Here is a 20,807-nt window from a genome sequence, read left to right on the forward strand (position 1 = left end):
GAGAGAGAGAGAGGGGTTAATACAGACACACTGACTGGACACTCCAGTACATTAACACTGCACTGAGAGAGAGGGGTTCATACAGACACACTGACTGGACACTCCAGTACATTAACACTGCACTGAGAGAGAGAGGGGTTCATACAGACACACTGACTGGACACTCCAGTACATTAACACTGCACTGAGAGAGAGGGGTTAATACAGACACACTGACTGGACACTCCAGTACATTAACACTGCACTGAGAGAGAGGGGTTAATACAGACACACTGACTGGACACTCCAGTACATTAACACTGCACTGAGAGAGGGAGGGGTTAATACAGACACACTGACTGGACACTCCAGTACATTAACACTGCACTGAGAGAGAGAGGGGTTAATACAGACACACTGGACACTCCAGTACATTAACACTGCACTGAGAGAGAGAGGGGTTCATACAGACACACTGACTGGACACTCCAGTACATGAACACTGCACTGAGAGAGAGAGGGGTTAATACAGACACACTGGACACTCCAGTACATTAACACTGCACTGAGAGAGAGGGGTTCATACAGACACACTGACTGGACACTCCAGTACATTAACACTGCACTGAGAGAGAGGGGTTAATAAATAGTTAAGCTTTTAAAAAGTAGAATTCTCCGTGAAATAGTTTTTGTCTTCAGCTCAGAACCCTGAAGAGGAGGAGATTAATTTTTATCGCTTGGAGTTAACGATGGTGTTTCGAGATCGCTGGGCCAGAGAGCCTGTTAAATCTCCGATAGGTTTTTTTAATTAAATCCCAACGAGGCAGAACTACCTAAACAAAGCAACAAGAGAAATAAATTAATAAATAAATACAGACATAAATTACAGCCTGGAAACGGGGGAAAGATAATTACCACTCCGGAATCGTTGGTGAAGGAGCAATGTCTGTGAAGTGAATCTCCCATCAATCTCTCCTTCTTTTCCTCATCTCCCGATCCCTCTCTCTCCCTCTCTCCCTTCCTCTCTAGTTCTCTTCCTCTCTCCCTCTCCTTTATCCTCTACAATCCTCTCTCCATTTTCCACTTTCCAGTAAGAGACAGAGAGACAGGGAGAAAGACAGAGAGAGGGAGAGACAGAAAGAGAGAGGGGGAGAGAGAGGGACAGGGAGAATCTGAGAGACACAGAGGGTGGCAGAGAGAGAGAGGGGGACAGACGGAGATGATGAGGGAGAGATAGAGGGGACACAGACAGGTGTACTCGCAGGGGGCTGGGTTAGGGTTAGAGAATCTGAGAGAGATAGAGGGGACGCAGACAGGTGTACTCGCAGGGGGCTGGGTTAGGGTTAGAGAATCTGAGAGAGAGAGAGGGGACGCAGACAGGTGTACTCGCAGGGGGCTGGGTTAGGGTTAGAGAATCTGAGAGAGATAGAGGGGACGCAGACAGGTGTACTTGCAGGGGGCTGGGTTAGGGTTAGAGAATCTGAGAGAGATAGAGGGGACGCAGACTGGTGTACTCACGGGGGGTTGGCCGAGATGATACAGGACAGGCTCAGAGGATCCCCTTCTCTCATCACTCCTGGGGGGGGCTGGATCTGCACTGTGGGGGCGACTGGAGTGAGGGGAAAAGAGAGAGGCCCCACAATCATCACTCACTGGACACAACTCTCTCTGGTGTGCAGTGTAGTGTGATCACTAGCCAGTAACATGGTGACAGTGTACCTGCAGCTGCGCCACAGTGCAGCACCATTAATTCCTGAGCAGCAGGAGGGCACTACGAGGCAGTGCCAGCCAGTACCAGCTAGTACCAGGCAGATTTGGGCAGTACCAGGCAGTATTGGGCAGTGCCAGCCAGTACCAGGCAGTATTGGGGAGTGGCTGGCAGAACTGGGCAGTACCAGGCAGCTGCTGGTAGTATTAAGCAGTATTGGCCTGCAGCAGGCAGTATTAGGCAGTATTGGCCAGCAGCAGGCAGTATTAGGCAGAATTGGACAGTAACAGGCAGTATTGGGCAGTATTTGCTGGTAGCAGGCAGTATTAGGCAGTATTGGCCTGCAGCAGGCAGTATTAGGCAGTATTGGGCAGTAGCTGGCAGTATTGGGCAGTATTGGCCTGCAGCAGGCAGTATTAGGCAGTATTACGCAGTATTGGGCAGTAGCTGGCAGTATTGGCCAGCAGCAGGCAGTATTGGCCTGCAGCAGGCAGTATTAGGCAGTATTACGCAGTATTGGGCAGTATTGGGCAGTATTGGGCAGTATTGGCCTGCAGCAGGCAGTATTAGCAAGTACTGGGCAGTATTGGGCAGTAGCTGGCAGTATTGGCCAGCAGCAGGCAGTATTAGGCAGTATTGTCCAGCAGCAGCAGGCAGTAGCTGGGAGCACCAGCACAGGGCCTGTCTGCTGCTGCAGTAACACTGGAGCACAGTTCCCTGGGCCCACAGCCAGCAGTACAGCAGTGCCAGGGCCACAGTGACCAGCCCCGCGGCGGCTACTCACAGTGCACGTCCAGCTTGTAGCTGGCCACCCGGCGCTGCCGGCCCAGGGAGGCGTGGGAGGCCTCACAGGTCAGCTCGGCCTCATTGTCCCGCCGCTCGACGGGCAGCCGAATCGTGTTCGACACACTGACCGTCTTCCCATTGTCCTGCTGAGAGGACACCCCTGAGAGAGAGAGGGGTTAATACAGACACACTGACTGGACACTCCAGTACATTAACACTGCACTGAGAGAGAGAGGGGTTCATACAGACACACTGACTGGACACTCCAGTACATGAACACTGCACTGAGAGAGAGACGGGTTAATACAGACACACTGACTGGACACTCCAGTACATGAACACTGCACTGAGAGAGAGATGGGTTAATACAGACACACTGACTGGACACTCCAGTACATTAACACTGCACTGAGAGAGAGGGGTTAATACAGACACACTGACTGGACACTCCAGTACATTAACACTGCACTGAGAGAGAGAGGGGTTAATACAGACACACTGACTGGACACTCCAGTACAGTTACAGTGCAGTACATGTGTAAGTCATGGAGAGGGAGAAAGGTAGTTTTCATACTCAGGAAGGAGGAAGGGGACACAGAGAGAGGGGGACAGAGAGAGAAGCTGACCGACAGCCTGTCTTACCGCTGTCCTGCTGAATGGATACCCCTGACAGAGAGAGAGGGAAGCAGAGTGAAATGGAATGGACTGGCAGGTAAACGCGCAGACAGACAATCCTGGAGGCAGACAGACAGGGTACCTGGTATCTCCTTGCCATCACGGTACCAGTGCAGTGTGGCAGGTGGCTTGCTGCGTGGAGAGAGACAGGTCAGCTCCACCTCCCCCCCTTCTACAGCCTGGGACTTCACCTTCACTGTAGGCACTGCTGGGGGCACTGAGAGACAGAGAGAGAGGGGTTAATACAGACACTGACTGGACACTCCAGTACATTAACACTGCACTGAGAGAGAGAGGGGTTAATACAGACACACTGACTGGACACTCCAGTACATTAACACTGCACTGAGAGAGAGAGGGGTGAATACAGACACACTGACTGGACACTCCAGCACATTAACACTGACAGGCAGAGGTGAGGTGTATTGTGCCAGCTGGTCCAGAGTACTCAGTGGTACTGAGCCCTTACCCTGCACAGTCAGTGTGGCGACCTGGTGGTGTGTGTCGTCAGTGTAGAGCTGACAGAAGTATCCGCCCTCGTCCATCACACTGACGTTGAAGACCGAGATCCGGACCAGTTTCGGGGAGAAGAGAGTCATCTGAAACCTCTCATCCTTCAGGGCTGACAGAGAGGAGAGAGGAGAGAGGAGAGAGGAGAGAGGAGATTGTGGAGAGTAAGAAAGAATCAGAGAGGAGAGAGGGAGATAGGAGCAGAAGAGGGAGACAGGAGGAGAAAGGGGTTTAGTGGGACTGGTCACTCCTGCACATCACTGCGCAGAGACAGACACAGTGGGAGCAGGAGACAGGACAGGTGTGTAGGACAGATAGAGACCTGTCGTTACAACAGCTGTGCCCAGGAGGAAGCAGAAAGACTGATGGGACAGACCCCAGGCACGTCCAAACCAGGGCTCAGCCTGAAAAGTGCAGCACAACACAGTAAAAGGAGGGTAAAACTACAGTAAAGCCCAAAGAGATCAGGGTAAAAGCACAGTACAGTGCAGTAAATCACTGTGAGATCAGGGTAAAAGCACAGTACAGTGCAGTAGAGCCCAGTGAGATCAGGGTAAAAGGACAGTACAGTGCAGTAAATCACAGTAGATCAGGGTAAAAGCACAGTACAGTGCAGTAAAACGCAATGAATGCCACAGTTATACAGTAGCTCTTCCTGTATCGCTCTTTATCTCTTTAAAATCTTAACTTTACTTATCTAGGACTCCAGAAAGCAGGGGAATATCAATACAGAACAGTTGTGATAGTCATAATGAATATAATTGCTGTCATTATCGTGAATGCTGTCATTATGATAATAACTCAATAATAACCTAAATGCAGGAATTCACCAAGCCTTTCTCTGGGAATGCTGCAGCCCTATTCTGTATTGACAGGCTGAGGACAAAGGGTCTGTTTCCTCTCTCTGTCTGAGGAGTCAGATATCTGTCTCCTATTCAGAATTCACAAGCCTGTGTTCTCTGGCTCGTCAAGACACACACTGGTGGGCTCTGTGTGTGTGAGAGGAGGTACTGAACCCCCTCAAATCCCTTTCTCTCCTCTCCTCATCTCCCTCCCTCTCTCCATCTCTCGTCTTCTCCATTCCTCCTCCTCTTACCTCTGGTGCCATTGAAGAACAGTGTCTGTCTGCGTGGGTTCTGAATGACCACAATGGACCCGTCGTAGTTCTGTAGCTTACAGTTGATCTGGGCTGTACCTCCTTCCACCACTGTGACATTCTCTGCCTGGACAGCCTGGCTGACCACTGAGAGAGACAGAGAGGGGTCAGTATAGACCAGACACTCCAGTCCATTAACACTGCACTGAGAGAGAGAGGGGTTAATACAGACACACTGACTGGACACTCCAGTACATTAACACTGCACTGAGAGAGAGGGGGGTTCATACAGACACACTGACTGGACACTCCAGTACATTAACACTGCACTGAGAGAGAGGGGGGTTCATACAGACACACTGACTGGACACTCCAGTACATTAACACTGCACTGAGAGAGAGGGGGGTTCATACAGACACACTGACTGGACACTCCAGTACATGAACACTGCACTGAGAGAGAGAGGGGTTAATACAGACACACTGACTGGACACTCCAGTACATTAACACTGCACTGAGAGAGAGGGGTTAATACAGACACACTGACTGGACACTCCAGTACATGAACACTGCACTGAGAGAGAGGGGTTAATACAGACACACTGACTGGACACTCCAGTACATTAACACTGCACTGAGAGAGAGAGGGGTTAATACAGACACACTGACTGGACACTCCAGTACACTGAATATTAATAACATTTTCAGCCACTGCACTAGTAGCATGAACAGTTTCGGTATTTGATGTGTCGATGGCTGGTTACAGTTCAGTTTCTGACCACAAGGTGGCAGTGCAGAGTTGTTTTGGCTACAAACTACTAAAAGACTTGACTCGGGCAGGACCATTAAGAGGAGGAAAATAAACACTATAATGTGTTGGAGGTGTCACGGCCTTGGAGCTGCTGCAGTGAGTTACAGTGTGTGAGTTAGAGGCAGGATGATTATCTGTATAATGTGAGCTTGTCTGTTCCCTCTGCCTCTTTCAGTCCTGTGCTTCTCTGTTCTCTGTTCTGGATCTCCTCTGTCCTCTCTCTCGATTCTCTCTCTGTCCTCTCCCTCTTTCTATCTGTCCTCTCGTTCTGTCTCCATCTCTTCTCCCTGTCTCTATTGTCTCTCTCTGTCCTCCCTATCATTCTCTACCCAGTCAGTCAAGAGAGACAGACACGCAAGACAAACAGACAGATAGACACATCAGAGAATTAGAGATCTGAGATGCATTTAGTATAAATCAGGATAATGTGCTGAAAGACCGCAGAAATAAGAGTTAATTAAACTCCCAGCTGAAGATATTGAACTGAAGAAGTGTTGAGCAGGCACTAACTGTCCAGGCTGTGACCTGTCCTGCCCTTGTTCTGGTCTCTTTAAGACACACAGGTCTGTAGAAAACAGGGACAAACACAGGTCTGCTCTTCCCTTCAAACACACACTCACACTCAGCACTGCTCACATACACTTAATCTATACAGTACACCACACACTTGTCTTCCTCCTCCTCATCAGAGCTGTAAAGTAACTGTAAAGACACTCAGTCCAGCTCATCTGTATCTTCACACTAACACTCCTTCATCATCATCAGAGCTGTAGAGTCACTGTAGAGACAGTCAGTCCAGCTCATCTGTATCTTCACACTAACACTCCTTCATCATCATCAGAGCTGTAGAGTCACTGTAGAGACACTCAGTCCAGCTCATCTGTATCTTCACACTAACACTCCTTCATCATCCTCAGAGCTGTAGAGTCACTGTAGAGACACTCAGTCCAGCTCCTCTGTATCTTCACACTAACACTCCTTCATCATCATCAGAGCTGTAGAGTCACTGTAGAGACACTCAGTCCAGCTCATCTGTATCTTCACACTGACACTCCTTCATCATCATCAGAGCTGTAGAGTAACTGTAGAGACACTCAGTCCAGCTCCTCTGTATCTTCACACTAACACTTCTTCATCATCATCAGAGCTGTAGAGTCACTGTAGAGACACTCAGTCCAGCTCATCTGTATCTTCACACTAACACTCCTTCATCATCATCAGAGCTGTAGAGTCACTGTAGAGACACTCAGTCCAGCTCATCTGTATCTTCACACTAACACTCAACTCTCCCTATTTCTCTCCAAATGTTTTCTCCATCACACCACCCCTTGCTCTCCCTGCTCCCCCTCCTCTCCCTGTTTCAGATTTGTTCTGCGGATCAGACCTCCAGTGTCCTGTGCCATTACCCACTGCTTGATCTGAGCACTGTGACTGAAGCGAGAGAGGGAGAGAGAGAAGGAGAGGAGAGAAACAGAGAAGAGAAGAGAGAGGGAAGGAGAGAGGGAGGGGGGAGAGAGACAGACAGTGCCCACATACGCATGCACAGAAGAAATCTGCCCTTCTCCATCCCAGAAAACAAGGAACAATACCAAACCTCGAACCCAGCTAATTAACACTAACGAGGATTAACAAGCACTCTCTGTTAATTAACACCTTCTCGCCTTCACTTCTCTCCCCTTCCAGCACAGCGTCTCTCTCTGCTGCCTATATTTATCCCTTACACCTCAACCCCAGCCTCCATCTCTCCTCTTGTCTCTCTCTCTCTTCCACCTGTCTCTCGACTCAATTTCAATTCAAGAAGCGTTCCTGTCCTGACTGATCAATGCCCGTGTTGCCAAAGCTACAGAAGTAACACGCCAGCCTGCCCCTGCCTGTCTCTCTCTCTGGGCTGCAGACGACGAAGACTGGACTTACAGGCCAGAGCCGCGCAGAGCAGCACCAGGCGAGCGAGGGCGCGAGTCTGTGCCGCCGGCTCCATCGGACCTCACTGGCACGGCTGTGTGGAGGACTGAGGCGTTTCTCCAGGAAGACGGCTTGAAAATGACTTAATAAAGCAAAGACTGTTCTAGCTGTAATTCTGGTTGATCAATAATTTCTGTTCTTTACTGCTGTTTACGTTAGTCAATACTGTTCTCGGTGCTGTTTAGGTAAATCAATACCGTTCTAGATGATGTCTAAGTTCATCAATAATCAATACTGTTCTTGGCACTGTTTAAATTCATCAATACAGTTTCTGGTGGTGTTAAGTTAATGAATAGTGTTCTAGCTGTTGTTTCAGTTAATCAATAATCAGTGCTGCTCTGGCTGTTCTAAGCGGATCAATCAGGTCCTGGCTGCGCTGGCTTCCCTCTCCCACAGTCTGCGTCCGATCCGCTCTTCCCGGAGATCCGTGTCCACTCCTGTCCCTCTCTCCCGGTCCCACTGTCTAGGTGGAATTCCTCAGCGCAATCCCAGCCCACTGACATTCCTGGCCCGCATTCCGTCTCGGATCGCTCTTCCCACCTGCCTCTCTTCCCTTCGGAGCCTCTTTCTCTGTCCCAGCTCTCCTGGGGAGAAGAGCTGAGCTATACTCTACTGTACTGAGCTATACTCTACTGTATTGAGCTATACTACACTGTACTGAGCTATGCTCTACTGTACTGAGCTATACTACACTATACTGAGCTATACTGTATTGAACTGTACTTAACTATACTGTTCTGAACTATACTATGCTGAGCTATACTGCACTGTACTGGGTTATACTATACTGAGCTATACTGTACTGCACCAAGCTATACTGTACTGAACTGCACTGAGGTATACTGTACTGCCCTGTACTATACTGACCTATACTATACTGACAGAGCTGAGATGTTCTCTGCTCTCCCCTCTCTCCCTCAGTGAGCAGGGCAAGGCCACAGCGCTTTAATATCGGACTCCTCTCTCTCTGGGTGTGTGTGACCCTCGTGTCTCATTGTGTTGGCTGACCAGCGAACAATAGCTTCTATTAAGGCCCCAGACAATGCAGCCCAGTGGAAGCACACCAGCAGGCCTGGTACCTCATGGATCTGATGATCCTGTCCTGATCTCTAGGGACCCCCAGGAATCTCTCATTCAGCAGCACAGCTAGGTAGCTTGTTCCAGACACCCGCCACCCTGTATGTAAAGACCCAAGCACACTCCCTCATATCCAGCTGTGCCCTCAGCGTTGGGTGGGTTCTGTCAATAACCTGTCTGGATCTTAGCCCTCAGACTGCCCCCAGTATAATCCTCTGTACAGGACTGAAGAGACTCAGCTCCTCTGCTCTACCTCCAGTATAATCCTCTGTACAGGACTGAAGAGACTCAGCTCCTCTGCTCTACCTCCAGTATATTTCTCTGTACAAGACTGAAGAGACTCAGCTCCTCTGCTCTACCTCCAGTATAATCCTCTGTACAGGACTGAAGAGACTCAGATCCTCTACCCCAGTATAATAATTTTCTCCTCTTTCTCTTCCCCCTCCCTCACTCTCTCATCACCCCTTTAACTCCTCTCTCACTCCTCTCCCCCCCCTCACTCCCCTCTCTCACCCCTCATACTTCTCCAAAAGCACAGAGTCATCACTTCCTCTCAGGGCGCACTGTGCTGATGAATGAGTCGGTAACAGAATACTAACGAGCTCCCCAGGCAATTAACACCTCGCTAACGACCTCACTGTGGCACTGTGAGAACATCAGAGCCCAGGATCCCCACAGAGGAGAGAAGAGAAAGAGAATACTCTCTCTCTCCCCTCTTCCTCTGCCACACTCCTCTTATTCTGACAATACCCCTCTAATGACTCTCTATCACTTTATTTTCTTCCTTCTGTCACTCCTGAGGCAGGAATCCTGTGCACAAGAGCAAACTCAAACTTCAAGCCCCCCGCACTGCTGACTCCTAGCAACGGCCAATCAACAACAGCTGCCTTCCCCACACTGCTCTCAACTCTCCTCTCATCCAATCAGGGAAGAGCCGGCCCTCCTGGGAGATACCATTATGACCATGACCTTAGGATGTGGGGGGAGACTGGGAAGAGGGGAGGTCAAAAGTAAGGGGTCCCAGACTCCCCCTCGCAGACACCTCTCTTAAAACACGCGCCCAGAACAGAAAGATCTCTCTTCGCTTCTCAGAACAATCGATAAAGATCACCATAACACCATCATACTAGTGCAGATGTGCAGAAGAAAGAAAGAGACAAAAGGCATAAAGAGACGAGGAGACACACTGACTGGACACTCCAGTACATTAACACTGCACTGAGAGAGAGGGGTTAATACAGACACACTGACTGGACACTCCAGTACATTAACACTGCACTGAGAGAGAGAGGGGTTAATACAGACACACTGGCTGGACACTCCAGTACATTAACACTGCACTGAGAGAGAGGGGTTAATACAGACACACTGACTGGACACTCCAGTACATTAACACTGCACTGAGAGAGAGGGGTTAATACAGACACACTGACTGGACACTCCAGTACATTAACACTGCACTGAGAGAGAGGGGTTAATACAGACACACTGGCTGGACACTCCAGTACATTAACACTGCACTGAGAGAGAGGGGTTAATACAGACACACTGGCTGGACACTCCAGTACATTAACACTGCACTGAGAGAGAGGGGTTAATACAGACACACTGACTGGACACTCCAGTACATGAACACTGCACTGAGAGAGAGGGGTTAATACAGACACACTGACTGGACACTCCAGTACATTAACACTGCACTGAGAGAGAGAGGGGTTAATACAGACACACTGACTGGACACTCCAGTACATGAACACTGCACTGAGAGAGAGGGGTTAATACAGACACACTGACTGGACACTCCAGTACATTAACACTGCACTGAGAGAGAGAGGGGTTAATACAGACACACTGATTTAATGGACACTGCAGTAAAGATCTTACTAAACTCTCCTTCCTAATAAAATCATGCATGCATCTCTAATTTAAGCAGATCAGCCTACGAAATCTCTGCTGCCCTGTGCATTTTTAATTTCTGCAGCCTGTCTCACATCAGCAAACCTGGCCACCAGGTGGCACTTAATATAGGCCAACTGAGCCTATATAAGGATCCAGTCCTGTTAGAGCAGTGATTAAGGTACAAGATTTTTTTTACCAGGAGGTTGTGAGCTCGAGCCTGTGTTCTCTGCCCACAGCCACCTTGTGTCCCCTTAAGTGGGGTAGTGACCACCGCCATGCTCTGTCCTTCGGAGCAGATGTCCAGTCAGAGTTCTGCATTCCTGCACCACAGGGCTCTGGCGAGAGTGGCCAGGAGGACCGAGGCCTGAGATTTCTCTCTGTATTTCAGGAACAGGTGCTGGGATTCACCCTGTCAATTTTATCATGTGCAGCAAGAACCAGTTTCTGCAAAAACAAATTCTCAACACACACACTCACACGAACAATCACAGACATACACTCACACACACACACACACACACACACACACAATCTCACGAACCAACACGTACGACGTACAAACACATGGTCACACACAGTCACACAATCACACACATACATACATCGTACAAACATCCACCTGCACAGTCACAGTCACACACAGTCACATAGTCTCACACACACAGTCTGACACAGTGTCTTTCTTCTGAGCTGCCAACACCAGCCGACTCAGGAGAGTGACACACACGCGGAGCTGTTGTCAGAGGGAGACTGACTTGTAATCACACCTTCTTTTCAATTAATTGAAGGAAACAAAATAAAGTAAGAGAGACAGAGAGCCGAAACACCGCCCAGCTCTGAGGCCGGCCACAGGTGATGGAAGAGGGAAGGAGCTGTCATTAATTCACCACCTCGAGGCAGAGAGACGGGCTCAGAACAAGCTGTTTTCACTGGAAATGTCTGGAAATGTTTTAGCTAATTATTATTGCTTTGGCAACATTATAATTCTTCGGTCAGGCCAATGAGTATCATAGAATTTGGGTGACAGAGACAAGAGTAGAGAGAGGAGACAGAGAGGCAGAGAGAGAGGAAAGAGATGGAGAGAAACAGAATACTGCAGAATGAGAAGAATGTCAAGAATTCTCTTTGCTCAGGGCAGGACTGCAGGAACTGAACCCCGATTGTTAACACCCCTCCTCGTTAGGAAAGAACTCATGAATAATAACAAAAATGCCTTTCATGTTTCTCATTGGAAGGCGAGACTCCGCGTGCAGCAAGACACAGAGTGTCCTGTGTGACACGTTCTCACTCTGCCCCCGGGCACACAGGGCACTGTCCCTCACCCACACTCCACTGTCCATTAACACTGCACTGAGAGAGAGAGGGGTTAATACAGACACACTGACTGGACACTCCAGTACATGAACACTGCACTGAGAGAGAGAGGGGTTCATACAGACACACTGACTGGACACTCCAGTACATTAACACTGCACTGAGAGAGAGAGGGGTTAATACAGACACACTGACTGGACACTCCAGTACATTAACACTGCACTGAGAGAGAGAGGGGTTAATACAGACACACTGACTGGACACTCCAGTACATGAACACTGCACTGAGAGAGAGAGGAGTTAATACAGACACACTGACTGGACACTCCAGTACATTAACACTGCACTGAGAGAGAGAGGGGTTAATACAGACACACTGACTGGACACTCCAGTACATTAACACTGCACTGAGAGAGAGAGGGGTTCATACAGACACACTGACTGGACACTCCAGTACATTAACACTGCACTGAGAGAGAGAGGGGTTAATACAGACACACTGACTGGACACTACGGTACAATAACGATGCAGAGTGAGAGAGGACTGCAGACAGCCTCAGTGGATTCTACGGTACATTAACACTGCGCACGGTAAGAGGGAATGTGTGAGGATGAGAGATATTGAGGTTGGCTGAAAAAGTCATGCAGTGATTCCCCTGGCCTGTTCCTGGTCCCTCATTGTCAAAGTCAAATCCTCAGGGTCTCCGTGACAACATGCAAATGAGATGTAAATGGGCAGAACACTCAAAGCACCATCAGAGGAGGAGGGGGGAGGTTGTCAAGGTGACGTTACCATGGCGACCTGCAGTGATGCACGGCAGTGAATGAATGAGAGAGAAAATCAACGGGAGGGAGGGAGGAATAGACAGAGGAGGAACAATTAAGGGAACGAATGAAAGAGCTGGAGAGAGTGATTTTGCAGTGTCCTTTTTAAATTGTTCTGAAGGAGGCAAAGAGATAGAGGGCTTCTCTGATGTTCTGATGTTTTACAAATCGCAAGCGATAGCAACCAAGTGAGTGAGACTGTTGTTTTGTGCTTTACAAATTGTTGTATGAAAAAAGGGCAAGAGAGAGGGAGGGATAGAGGGAAGGAGGGAGGGGAGGGACTGCGGTGTTTACAGATTGCTCTCAGCAAGAACTGTCCTCTCTTCTCTGAGGAACACAGGGTTCACACTGAGACACAAACACGCCAGGTCTCTCACACTCACTCACACTGAGACACAGACACGCCAGCTCTCTCACACTCACTCACACTGAGACACAGACACGCCAGCTCTCTCTCACACTCACTCACACTGAGACACAGACACGCCAGGTCTCTCACACTCACTCACACTGAGACACAGACACGCCAGGTCTCTCACACTCACTCACACTGAGACACAGACACGCCAGCTCTCTCTCACACTCACTCACACTGAGACACAGACACGCCAGCTCTCTCTCACACTCACTCACACTGAGACACAGACACGCCAGCTCTCTCTCACACTCACTCACACTGAGACACAGACACGCCAGCTCTCTCTCACACTCAATTCAATTCAATTCAATTCAAGGTGCTTTATTAGCATGACCGATGGGTACAATCAGTGTTGCCAAAGCAAATAAAAATAATAAAATTAACATAGAACAAAACAAAAAAATAGAAGTAAAATAAAATCTACAGACATGTTACAGACATTTACAACAAAGACATATTATATAATATTGACATACTGTAGGCAGCTGGAGCATTATTGGGAGACGGACTCACTGTTCCTCAGGCTGTGACAGGAGATCACATACTGGGCTGCCAGATCAACTGAGTTCCCTCCTCCCTCTCCCAGTAGGATTGGGACCTGTTGTGGTTTTGGCAGGTGTGGGAAATCTGGGATTAGATTTCTGAATTTCGGGAAGAATGTTTCTCTAATCCCAGAGTATCTGTCACAGTGCAGTAGGAAGTGCACCTCTGTCTCTATTTCTCCCTGCTGGCAGTGGGAGCACAGCCTGTCCTCTCTGGGCAGCCAGGTCTGCCTGTGTCGCCCAGTTTCTATGGCCAGGTTGTGGTCACTGAGCCTGTACTTCGTCAGGGTCTGTTTCTGTTTGTTATTTTTTATTTTGGTCAAATATTCAGCTAGTGTGTATTGTCTGTTTAAGGTTCTGTAGCATTCCAGTTTATGTTGTGTTTGTGTGTGTGTGTCCCAGTGTGTGAGATATTGCTGTTTGATCTGTGCTGTGATGTGGTTGAGTCTGGGTTGTGGTGCTCTAGCAGTGCTGTCCTGAGGCTGGTTAGTGTTGGTGTGGCTCAGGTCGGTGAGCCTCAGGACCAGCTGGCTCAGGGGGCTCTGTTTTGGGCTCAGCTCTTGGCTCAGCAGGGCTTTGTGGTGGTAGGAATTTTGGTCGCTGTTTTTTAGGTGTAGCCAATACTTTAATATTCTTTTCTGTATGTTTATCAATAGTGGGTACTGGCCTAATTCGGCCCTGCACCCGTTGTTAGGAGTTTTTCTCTGCACACGGAGGATGATTCTACAGATCTCCATGTGCAGAGTTTCTGTGGGGTGTTTGTCCCATTGGGTGTAATCCTGGTCTGTGAGGGGACCCCAAACTTCACTGCCGTATAGGGCAATGGGTTGGATTACACTTTCAAATATTTGGAGCCAGATTCTTGTTGGTGGGTTGATGTTGAAGAGCCTCCTTCTTATTGCGTAGAAAGCCCTGAGTGCCTTCTCCCTCAGTGCCTTACTCTCACTCACTCACACTGAGACACAGACACGCCAGGTCTCTCACACTCACTCACACTGAGACACAGACACGCCAGCTCTCTCTCACACTCACTCACACTGAGACACAGACACGCCAGCTCTCTCTCACACTCACTCACACTGAGACACAGACACGCCAGCTCTCTCTCACACTCACTCACACTGAGACACAGACACGCCAGCTCTCTCACACTCACTCACACTGAGACACAGACACGCCAGCTCTCTCACACTCACTCACACTGAGACACAGACACGCCAGCTCTCTCACACTCACTCACACTGAGACACAGACACGCCAGCTCTCTCACACTCACTCACACTGAGACACAGACACGCCAGCGCTCTCACACTCACTCACACTGAGACACAGACACGCCAGCTCTCTCACACTCACTCACATTGAGACACAGACACGCCAGCTCTCTCTCACACACTTTCTCCATCTCTCTCGTTCTCCTCAGCAGGCCCTAATGGAATTACCTTTATTTCTACCGGGAGCTACAAAACTTAATTTATTGCCTCCTGTGTCTGCAGTTCTAGAGGTGACACCAAAGGCCAATTGATACACCCAGGAGAACAACTGCCCTCCACCCTAGCTCCTGAGATAGTCCAGCCCCGTCCAAGACTGCACTGATAGGTGGACTATTCCATTATGTCCAAACAGGGGTGGGAGAGGTGGAGGGGTCAGTACTCTCAGAAATCCAGCAAGGTTTACAGTCTTGTAACAAGTCTTTTTAACCCTTTCAGCTGGGACTGTGGGGTCCCATTGTCCCTCTCTGTGTGGCCTGCTGTTCACCTGTCTGTCTCTTGACTGCAAACCCTCATCTACTCTTCTCTCTTCTCCCTGTCTCTCCCTATCAGCCTGTCTCAATTCAGCTCCATTCAAGGTGCTTTATTGGCATGACCAGTGAGTACAATCAGTGTTGCCAGAGCAAAACAAATACAATTAACATAAAACATGTGGGAATTCTGGGATTAGATTAAATTTAGGGAAGAATGTTTCTCTAATCCCAGAGAATCTGTCACAGTGCAGTAGGAAGTGCACCTCTGTCTCTGATTCTCCCCGCTGGCAGTGGGAGCACAGCCTGTCCTCTCTGGGCAGCCAGGTCTGCCTGTGTCCAGTGTCTATGGCCAGGCTGTGGTCACTGACCCTGTCCTCTCTGGACAGCCAGGTCTGCCTGTGTCCAGTGTCTATGGCCAGGCTGTGGTCACCGAGCCTGTCCTCTCTGGACAGCCAGGTCTTCCTGTGTCCAGTGTCTATGGCCAGGCTGTGGTCACTGAGCCTGTACTTCATCTCTCTCTCTCGAGTCTGTCAGCCTGTCTCACTCCCTCCCTGTCAGCCTGTCTCTCTAGGCCGCCTGTATTTGACATCTGTATTACAACCAGGCCCACAGTCTCTCTCATCATTAGGGTCTTCGTTACTGATGCCCTCCCCCGGTCTGACAGCTGTCTCCTCAGAAACCGACCATGTTCGTCAGGGCTAAGTGCTGCTGACACCCACGACCTTCAACGAAGAAACACGCTTGTTATGTTCTAACACCCGTTTGGACTAATGAGGCCATTACATCAACAAACCCCCCCCCCCCCCCGCCTCTCTCAGTGCAGTGTTAATGTACTGGAGTGTCCAGTCAGTGTGTCTGTATTAACCCCTCTCTCTCTCAGTGCAGTGTTAATGTACTGGAGTGTCCAGTCAGTGTGTCTGTATTAACCCCTCTCTCTCTCAGTGCAGTGTTAATGTACTGGAGTGTCCAGTCAGTGTGTCTGTATTAACCCCTCTCTCTCTCAGTGCAGTGTTAATGTACTGGAGTGTCCAGTCAGTGTGTCTGTATTAACCCCTCTCTCTCAGTGCAGTGTTCATGTACTGGAGTGTCCAGTCAGTGTGTCTGTATTAACCCCTCTCTCTCTCAGTGCAGTGTTAATGTACTGGAGTGTCCAGTCAGTGTGTCTGTATTAACCCCTCTCTCTTTCAGTGCAGTGTTAATGTACTGGAGTGTCCAGTCAGTGTGTCTGTATGAACCCCTCTCTCTCTCAGAGCAGTGTTAATGTACTGGTAACCCATATCCCTGTCTCTCTGTGTATTTACACTGTCTCAGGTTGACACGAACGAGTTGTTGAGTTGGTGTTAGAGGCAGGTTTGTACTCAGACAGGACAGGACTCGCCTGCATACAGAGCCAATACGTGTTCCAGGATTGGAGGCTCTTTCCCTGGGAACTGTCCCCAGGCACACTGGTGTTCCTGGGAGAGCCAGAGAGGGGGACAGCCCCTGGGAAAGAGGAGGAGACAGTGGGTAGGAGGCAGAGAGACAGGCTTGTCGGTCTGGGAGAGGAGAGATGGAGACACACTAACACACAGTCTCACACACTGACACACAGTTTCCCTCACACTCACACACACAATGACACATACTGTACACACTCACAACACAGACTCACACACATACGACACATAAACACTCACACACAGAGACAAACACACTGTCACACCTGACACACACACACAGAGTCACACTCAAAGCACAGCGAATCAAGTGACTGGGACCCCACCCCCTCTGGGATCATGTACAGGTAGAGGACACCCCGAAAAAGAGGCTGGACAGGGGGACACCCACCTCCTTCCCCGAAAGGAACCTGCTGTGGGACGGGAGCCCCTGTAATGCGACCTTTGACCCTCCCCCCAGCCTGTAGAGACGCCCTCCCTGCCTCGGCTCCTGCCTCTCTCAGGGCGCGGCCAGAGGCACACACTCCAGTTCTGCCAGTCCGCCCGGTGACCGCTGATGTCACACAGACGCAGGCTCTGGTTGGCTGAGAGCCTGCTCCTTGCATAACGGGGTAAACTACTGCTGAAGACATTGTGCAAGAGTGCCTGACACACACACACACTGGCACACATACTGACACTAGCACACACACCCGACACACTGACACTGACACACACCGACACTGACGCACACAGTTGTCCTCCTGTGACACACACACAAACACACACAGATGTAGTAGCGTCTCTGTGAGACTCAGGGCCTTGTCATTGACTCTTCTCTACCCCACAGGGTGAGGCCAGACCCCAGACACACAGATTTCAGATTTCTCTCTCCTGTTTTCACACTGGCTCTAGAGACTGGTCCTGTCCAGTGTGGGGACACAGCGTGTGTCAGGTCTGTTTTCGAAGAGCTACAGAAATACCTGCTCATATACAGTACATAAACACTATATACACGAGCAGTCACACACACCCCCCACTCCCCTCCACAGCTGTCTCCTCTGTGTCAACACCAGCAGCTGTTACAGGACAAGTGACCTACCACCCCTGAAAACACATCTGCATTCCGTAACCATGACACCTGCACAGCTGTACAAGAACTCATCCTTCATTTAGACACATTCCTGACAGGAGTGTAAATGTGAGGATACAGAGGAGCTGGACTGAGTGTCTCTACAGTGACTCTACAGCTCTGATGATGATGAAGGAGTGTAAATGTGAGGATACAGAGGAGCTGGACTGAGTGTCTTTACAGTTACTCTACAGCTCTGATGATGATGAAGGAGTGTTAGTGTGAAGATACAGAGGAGCTGGACTGAGTGTCTTTACAGTTACTCTACAGCTCTGATGATGATGAAGGAGTGTTAGTGTGAAGATACAGAGGAGCTGGACTGAGTGTCTTTACAGTTACTCTACAGCTCTGATGATGATGAAGGAGTGTTAGTGTGAAGATACAGAGGAGCTGGACTGAGTGTCTCTACAGTGACTCTACAGCTCTGATGATGATGAAGGAGTGTTAGTGTGAAGATACAGATGAGCTGGACTGAGTGTCTCTACAGTTACTCTACAGCTCTGATGAAGATGAAGGAGTGTTAGTGTGACGATACAGATGAGCTGGACTGAGTGTCTCTACAGTTACTCTACAGCTGTGATGATGATGAAGGAGTGTTAGTGTGAAGATACAGATGAGCTGGACTGAGTATCTCTACAGTGACTCTACAGCTCTGATGATGGTGATGATGATGATGAGAGATATTCAAACCCATGAATGCCTCTGGGTGTTTTTCTCTTCTGAGAAAACCTGTACACAATCTTCTGTGCTCTTACTAGTGTGTCACACACTGTTAACACCACGGCCCACAATTGATTTCCACAGTTTGAGCAGACAGACCAACATCCTGCCCAGCTCCAATTTGCTTCCCCACGGTGTCTGGAAGATGGAAATGAAATCTGAAATTTAAACACACACCTCCCGCTGCTGAGCTGAGAGACAGCAGCTTCATCAAACTGAGCTCTGCTTGTTTTCGCTGTTAAAGTGCCATTAAAAATATTCCGCCCTCTCCCTCCTCAGCACACGGAGCAGGAGAGTGGGGGTCTCCGTCTCAGAATGCGACCGAACGTGTGGGACGGGGGCGTGGGACTCCCTGGGGTGCCTGGCACCTCGTTTTGGAGAAGGCGACCGACCTGCCGTGTCCAGGCTACAGGGTTGTACCCGGTCGAGGGTTTTGTGTGGCGTGGGAAGCAGCTCCAAACTGTCCCGGGTCATTCTGGGCTGTCCTCTGGTGTCCTAGGCTATCCTGGGTCATTCTAGGCAGTCCTCTGGTGTCCTAGGCTATCCTGGGTCATTCTAGGCTGTCCTCTGGTGTCCTAGGCTATCCTGGGTCATTCTGGGATGTCCTCTGGTGTCCTTGGCTATCCTGGGTCATTCTAGGCTGTCCTCTGGTGTCCTAGGCTATCCTGGGTCATTCTGGGCTGTCCTCTGGTGTCCTAGGCTATCCTGGGTCATTTTGGGCTGTCCTCTGGTGTCCTAGGCTATCCTGGGTCATTCTAGGCTGTCCTCTGGTGTCCTAGGCTATCCTGGGTCATTCTAGGCTGTCCTCTGGCGTCCTAGGCTATCCTGGGTCATTCTAGGCTGTCCTCTGGTGTCCTAGGCTATCCTGGGTCATTCTAGGCTGTCCTCTGGTGTCCTAGGCTATCCTGGGTCATTCTAGGCTGTCCTCTGGCGTCCTAGGCTATCCTGGGTCATTCTAGGCTGTCCTCTGGTGTCCTAGGCTATCCTGGGTCATTCTAGGCTGTCCTCTGGTGTCCTAGGCTATCCTGGGCTGCCCCGGACTGTCCTAGGTCATTCTGGGCTGACCCAGATTGTTCCACTGTCCTGGGCCATTCTGGGCTGTCCCAGGCTGTTACAGTCTGTCCCGGGTCATTCCGGGCCGCCCCGGGCTCAGGACAGGTCCCGTGGTGTGGCCGGGTGGATGTGTGAGGTCGGGGGGGAGACGTTTACTGTCAGGACTGCGCAGCTCTCCACACTCTCCTAACTCCAGCTTTACTCCAGAGGTGTTCATTACTTAATTGGCTTAATTGGCCCAATTAACTCAACAGGATTGGCCTTTCAGGGGCTGCCGGGAGTGTGACCTTGAGCCTCTGCGCCGCGCAGCTCCGTGTCCCGTCGCCCGGTGGCCAACCTCCTCCTCCTCCCTCTCCAAGGAGACCGGCGCCTGGCAACGGCTGAAGGAGGCAGGTCGCCATGGCGACGGAACGCTGGAGCCCTGATTTCCCGGCTGGCGGTGGGACAAGGAGAGGGGAGCGGGTGCTGACATCACCGCCGCCGCAGTTCGGGAAACGAGGGAGAGACGCGCGCAGGAGTGCGATTGTCATCAGCAATTATACACGGCAGTGAAGATGACAATGATGACGATGATGGAAGCCTCATTCTCCCACTTGTCCTCCCCCAATCCTCCCTCTGTCCACATCCATCGGATTGTCTCTCCTTCCCTCTCCCTCCCTCCATCCCTCTCTCTCTCACTCTGTCTCGATCCCTCTCTCTTCCTCTCTGTCTACTCCTCTATCTCTGTCTCCTCCCTCTGTGACTCTTCCTCTCTCCCTGTCTCTATTCCTCTATTTCCTCTATACCCTTCCTCTATTTCTCTCTCCTTCTTCCTCTCTCTCTGTCACTCCTCATGTTCTTCAGATGCTGAAGGTCTCTCTGATCTCTGATCTTATAGTTTTCATCTTTAGTTTTTTATAACTCTGTTAAATTTCAAAATCTCTCTTCTTCCCTTGCTCTGTCTCTCTCTCAGTCTCAGTCTGCACCTCCCTCTGTCCCTCTCTTTCAGTCTACACCTCCCTCTGTCCCTCTCTTTCAGTCTACACCTCCCTCTGTCTCTCTCTCAGTCTACACCTCCCTCTGTCTCTCAGTCTACACCTCCCTCTGTCTCTCTCTCAGTCTACACCTCCCTCTGTCTCTCTCTCAGTCTCAGTCTACA

At 50.0% G+C, this 20,807-nt stretch overlaps 1 protein-coding gene and 1 long non-coding RNA gene across 7 annotated transcripts in view; one reads left to right on the forward strand and one right to left on the reverse strand.

Moving 5' to 3' along the window:
- Positions 1 to 7,641, forward strand: part of LOC148640328 (uncharacterized) — a 56,543-nt gene extending 48,902 nt beyond the window's left edge. The window contains exon 2 of the long non-coding RNA XR_015930670.1: positions 10 to 7,641. This is a non-coding gene — a long non-coding RNA (uncharacterized LOC148640328). The remainder of the gene's footprint in view (positions 1 to 9) is intronic.
- cadm4 (cell adhesion molecule 4) overlaps positions 1 to 20,807 on the reverse strand; it is a 47,658-nt gene that overhangs the window by 5,204 nt on the left and 21,647 nt on the right. For 3 of the 6 annotated variants that reach the window (XM_088621280.1, XM_088621282.1, XM_088621285.1), the window contains exons 2-7: positions 4,755 to 4,901; positions 3,618 to 3,770; positions 3,231 to 3,365; positions 3,116 to 3,139; positions 2,472 to 2,633; positions 1,498 to 1,588 (exon numbers count right to left, since the gene is read on the reverse strand). In XM_088621280.1, the coding sequence (XP_088477406.1) occupies positions 1,498 to 1,588; positions 2,472 to 2,633; positions 3,116 to 3,139; positions 3,231 to 3,365; positions 3,618 to 3,770; positions 4,755 to 4,901 (712 nt within the window). Of the gene's footprint in view, positions 1 to 1,497; positions 1,589 to 2,471; positions 2,634 to 3,115; positions 3,140 to 3,230; positions 3,366 to 3,617; positions 3,771 to 4,754; positions 4,902 to 7,480; positions 7,600 to 20,807 lie in introns of those variants that run through there. The other 3 variants (XM_088621281.1, XM_088621283.1, XM_088621284.1) reach the window with 2 other exon arrangements.

The sequence above is a fragment of the Lepisosteus platostomus genome, chromosome 26 (assembly GCF_059453375.1).
Source record: "Lepisosteus platostomus isolate fLepPlt1 chromosome 26, fLepPlt1.hap1, whole genome shotgun sequence".
NCBI classification, from domain to species: domain Eukaryota; kingdom Metazoa; phylum Chordata; class Actinopteri; order Semionotiformes; family Lepisosteidae; genus Lepisosteus; species Lepisosteus platostomus.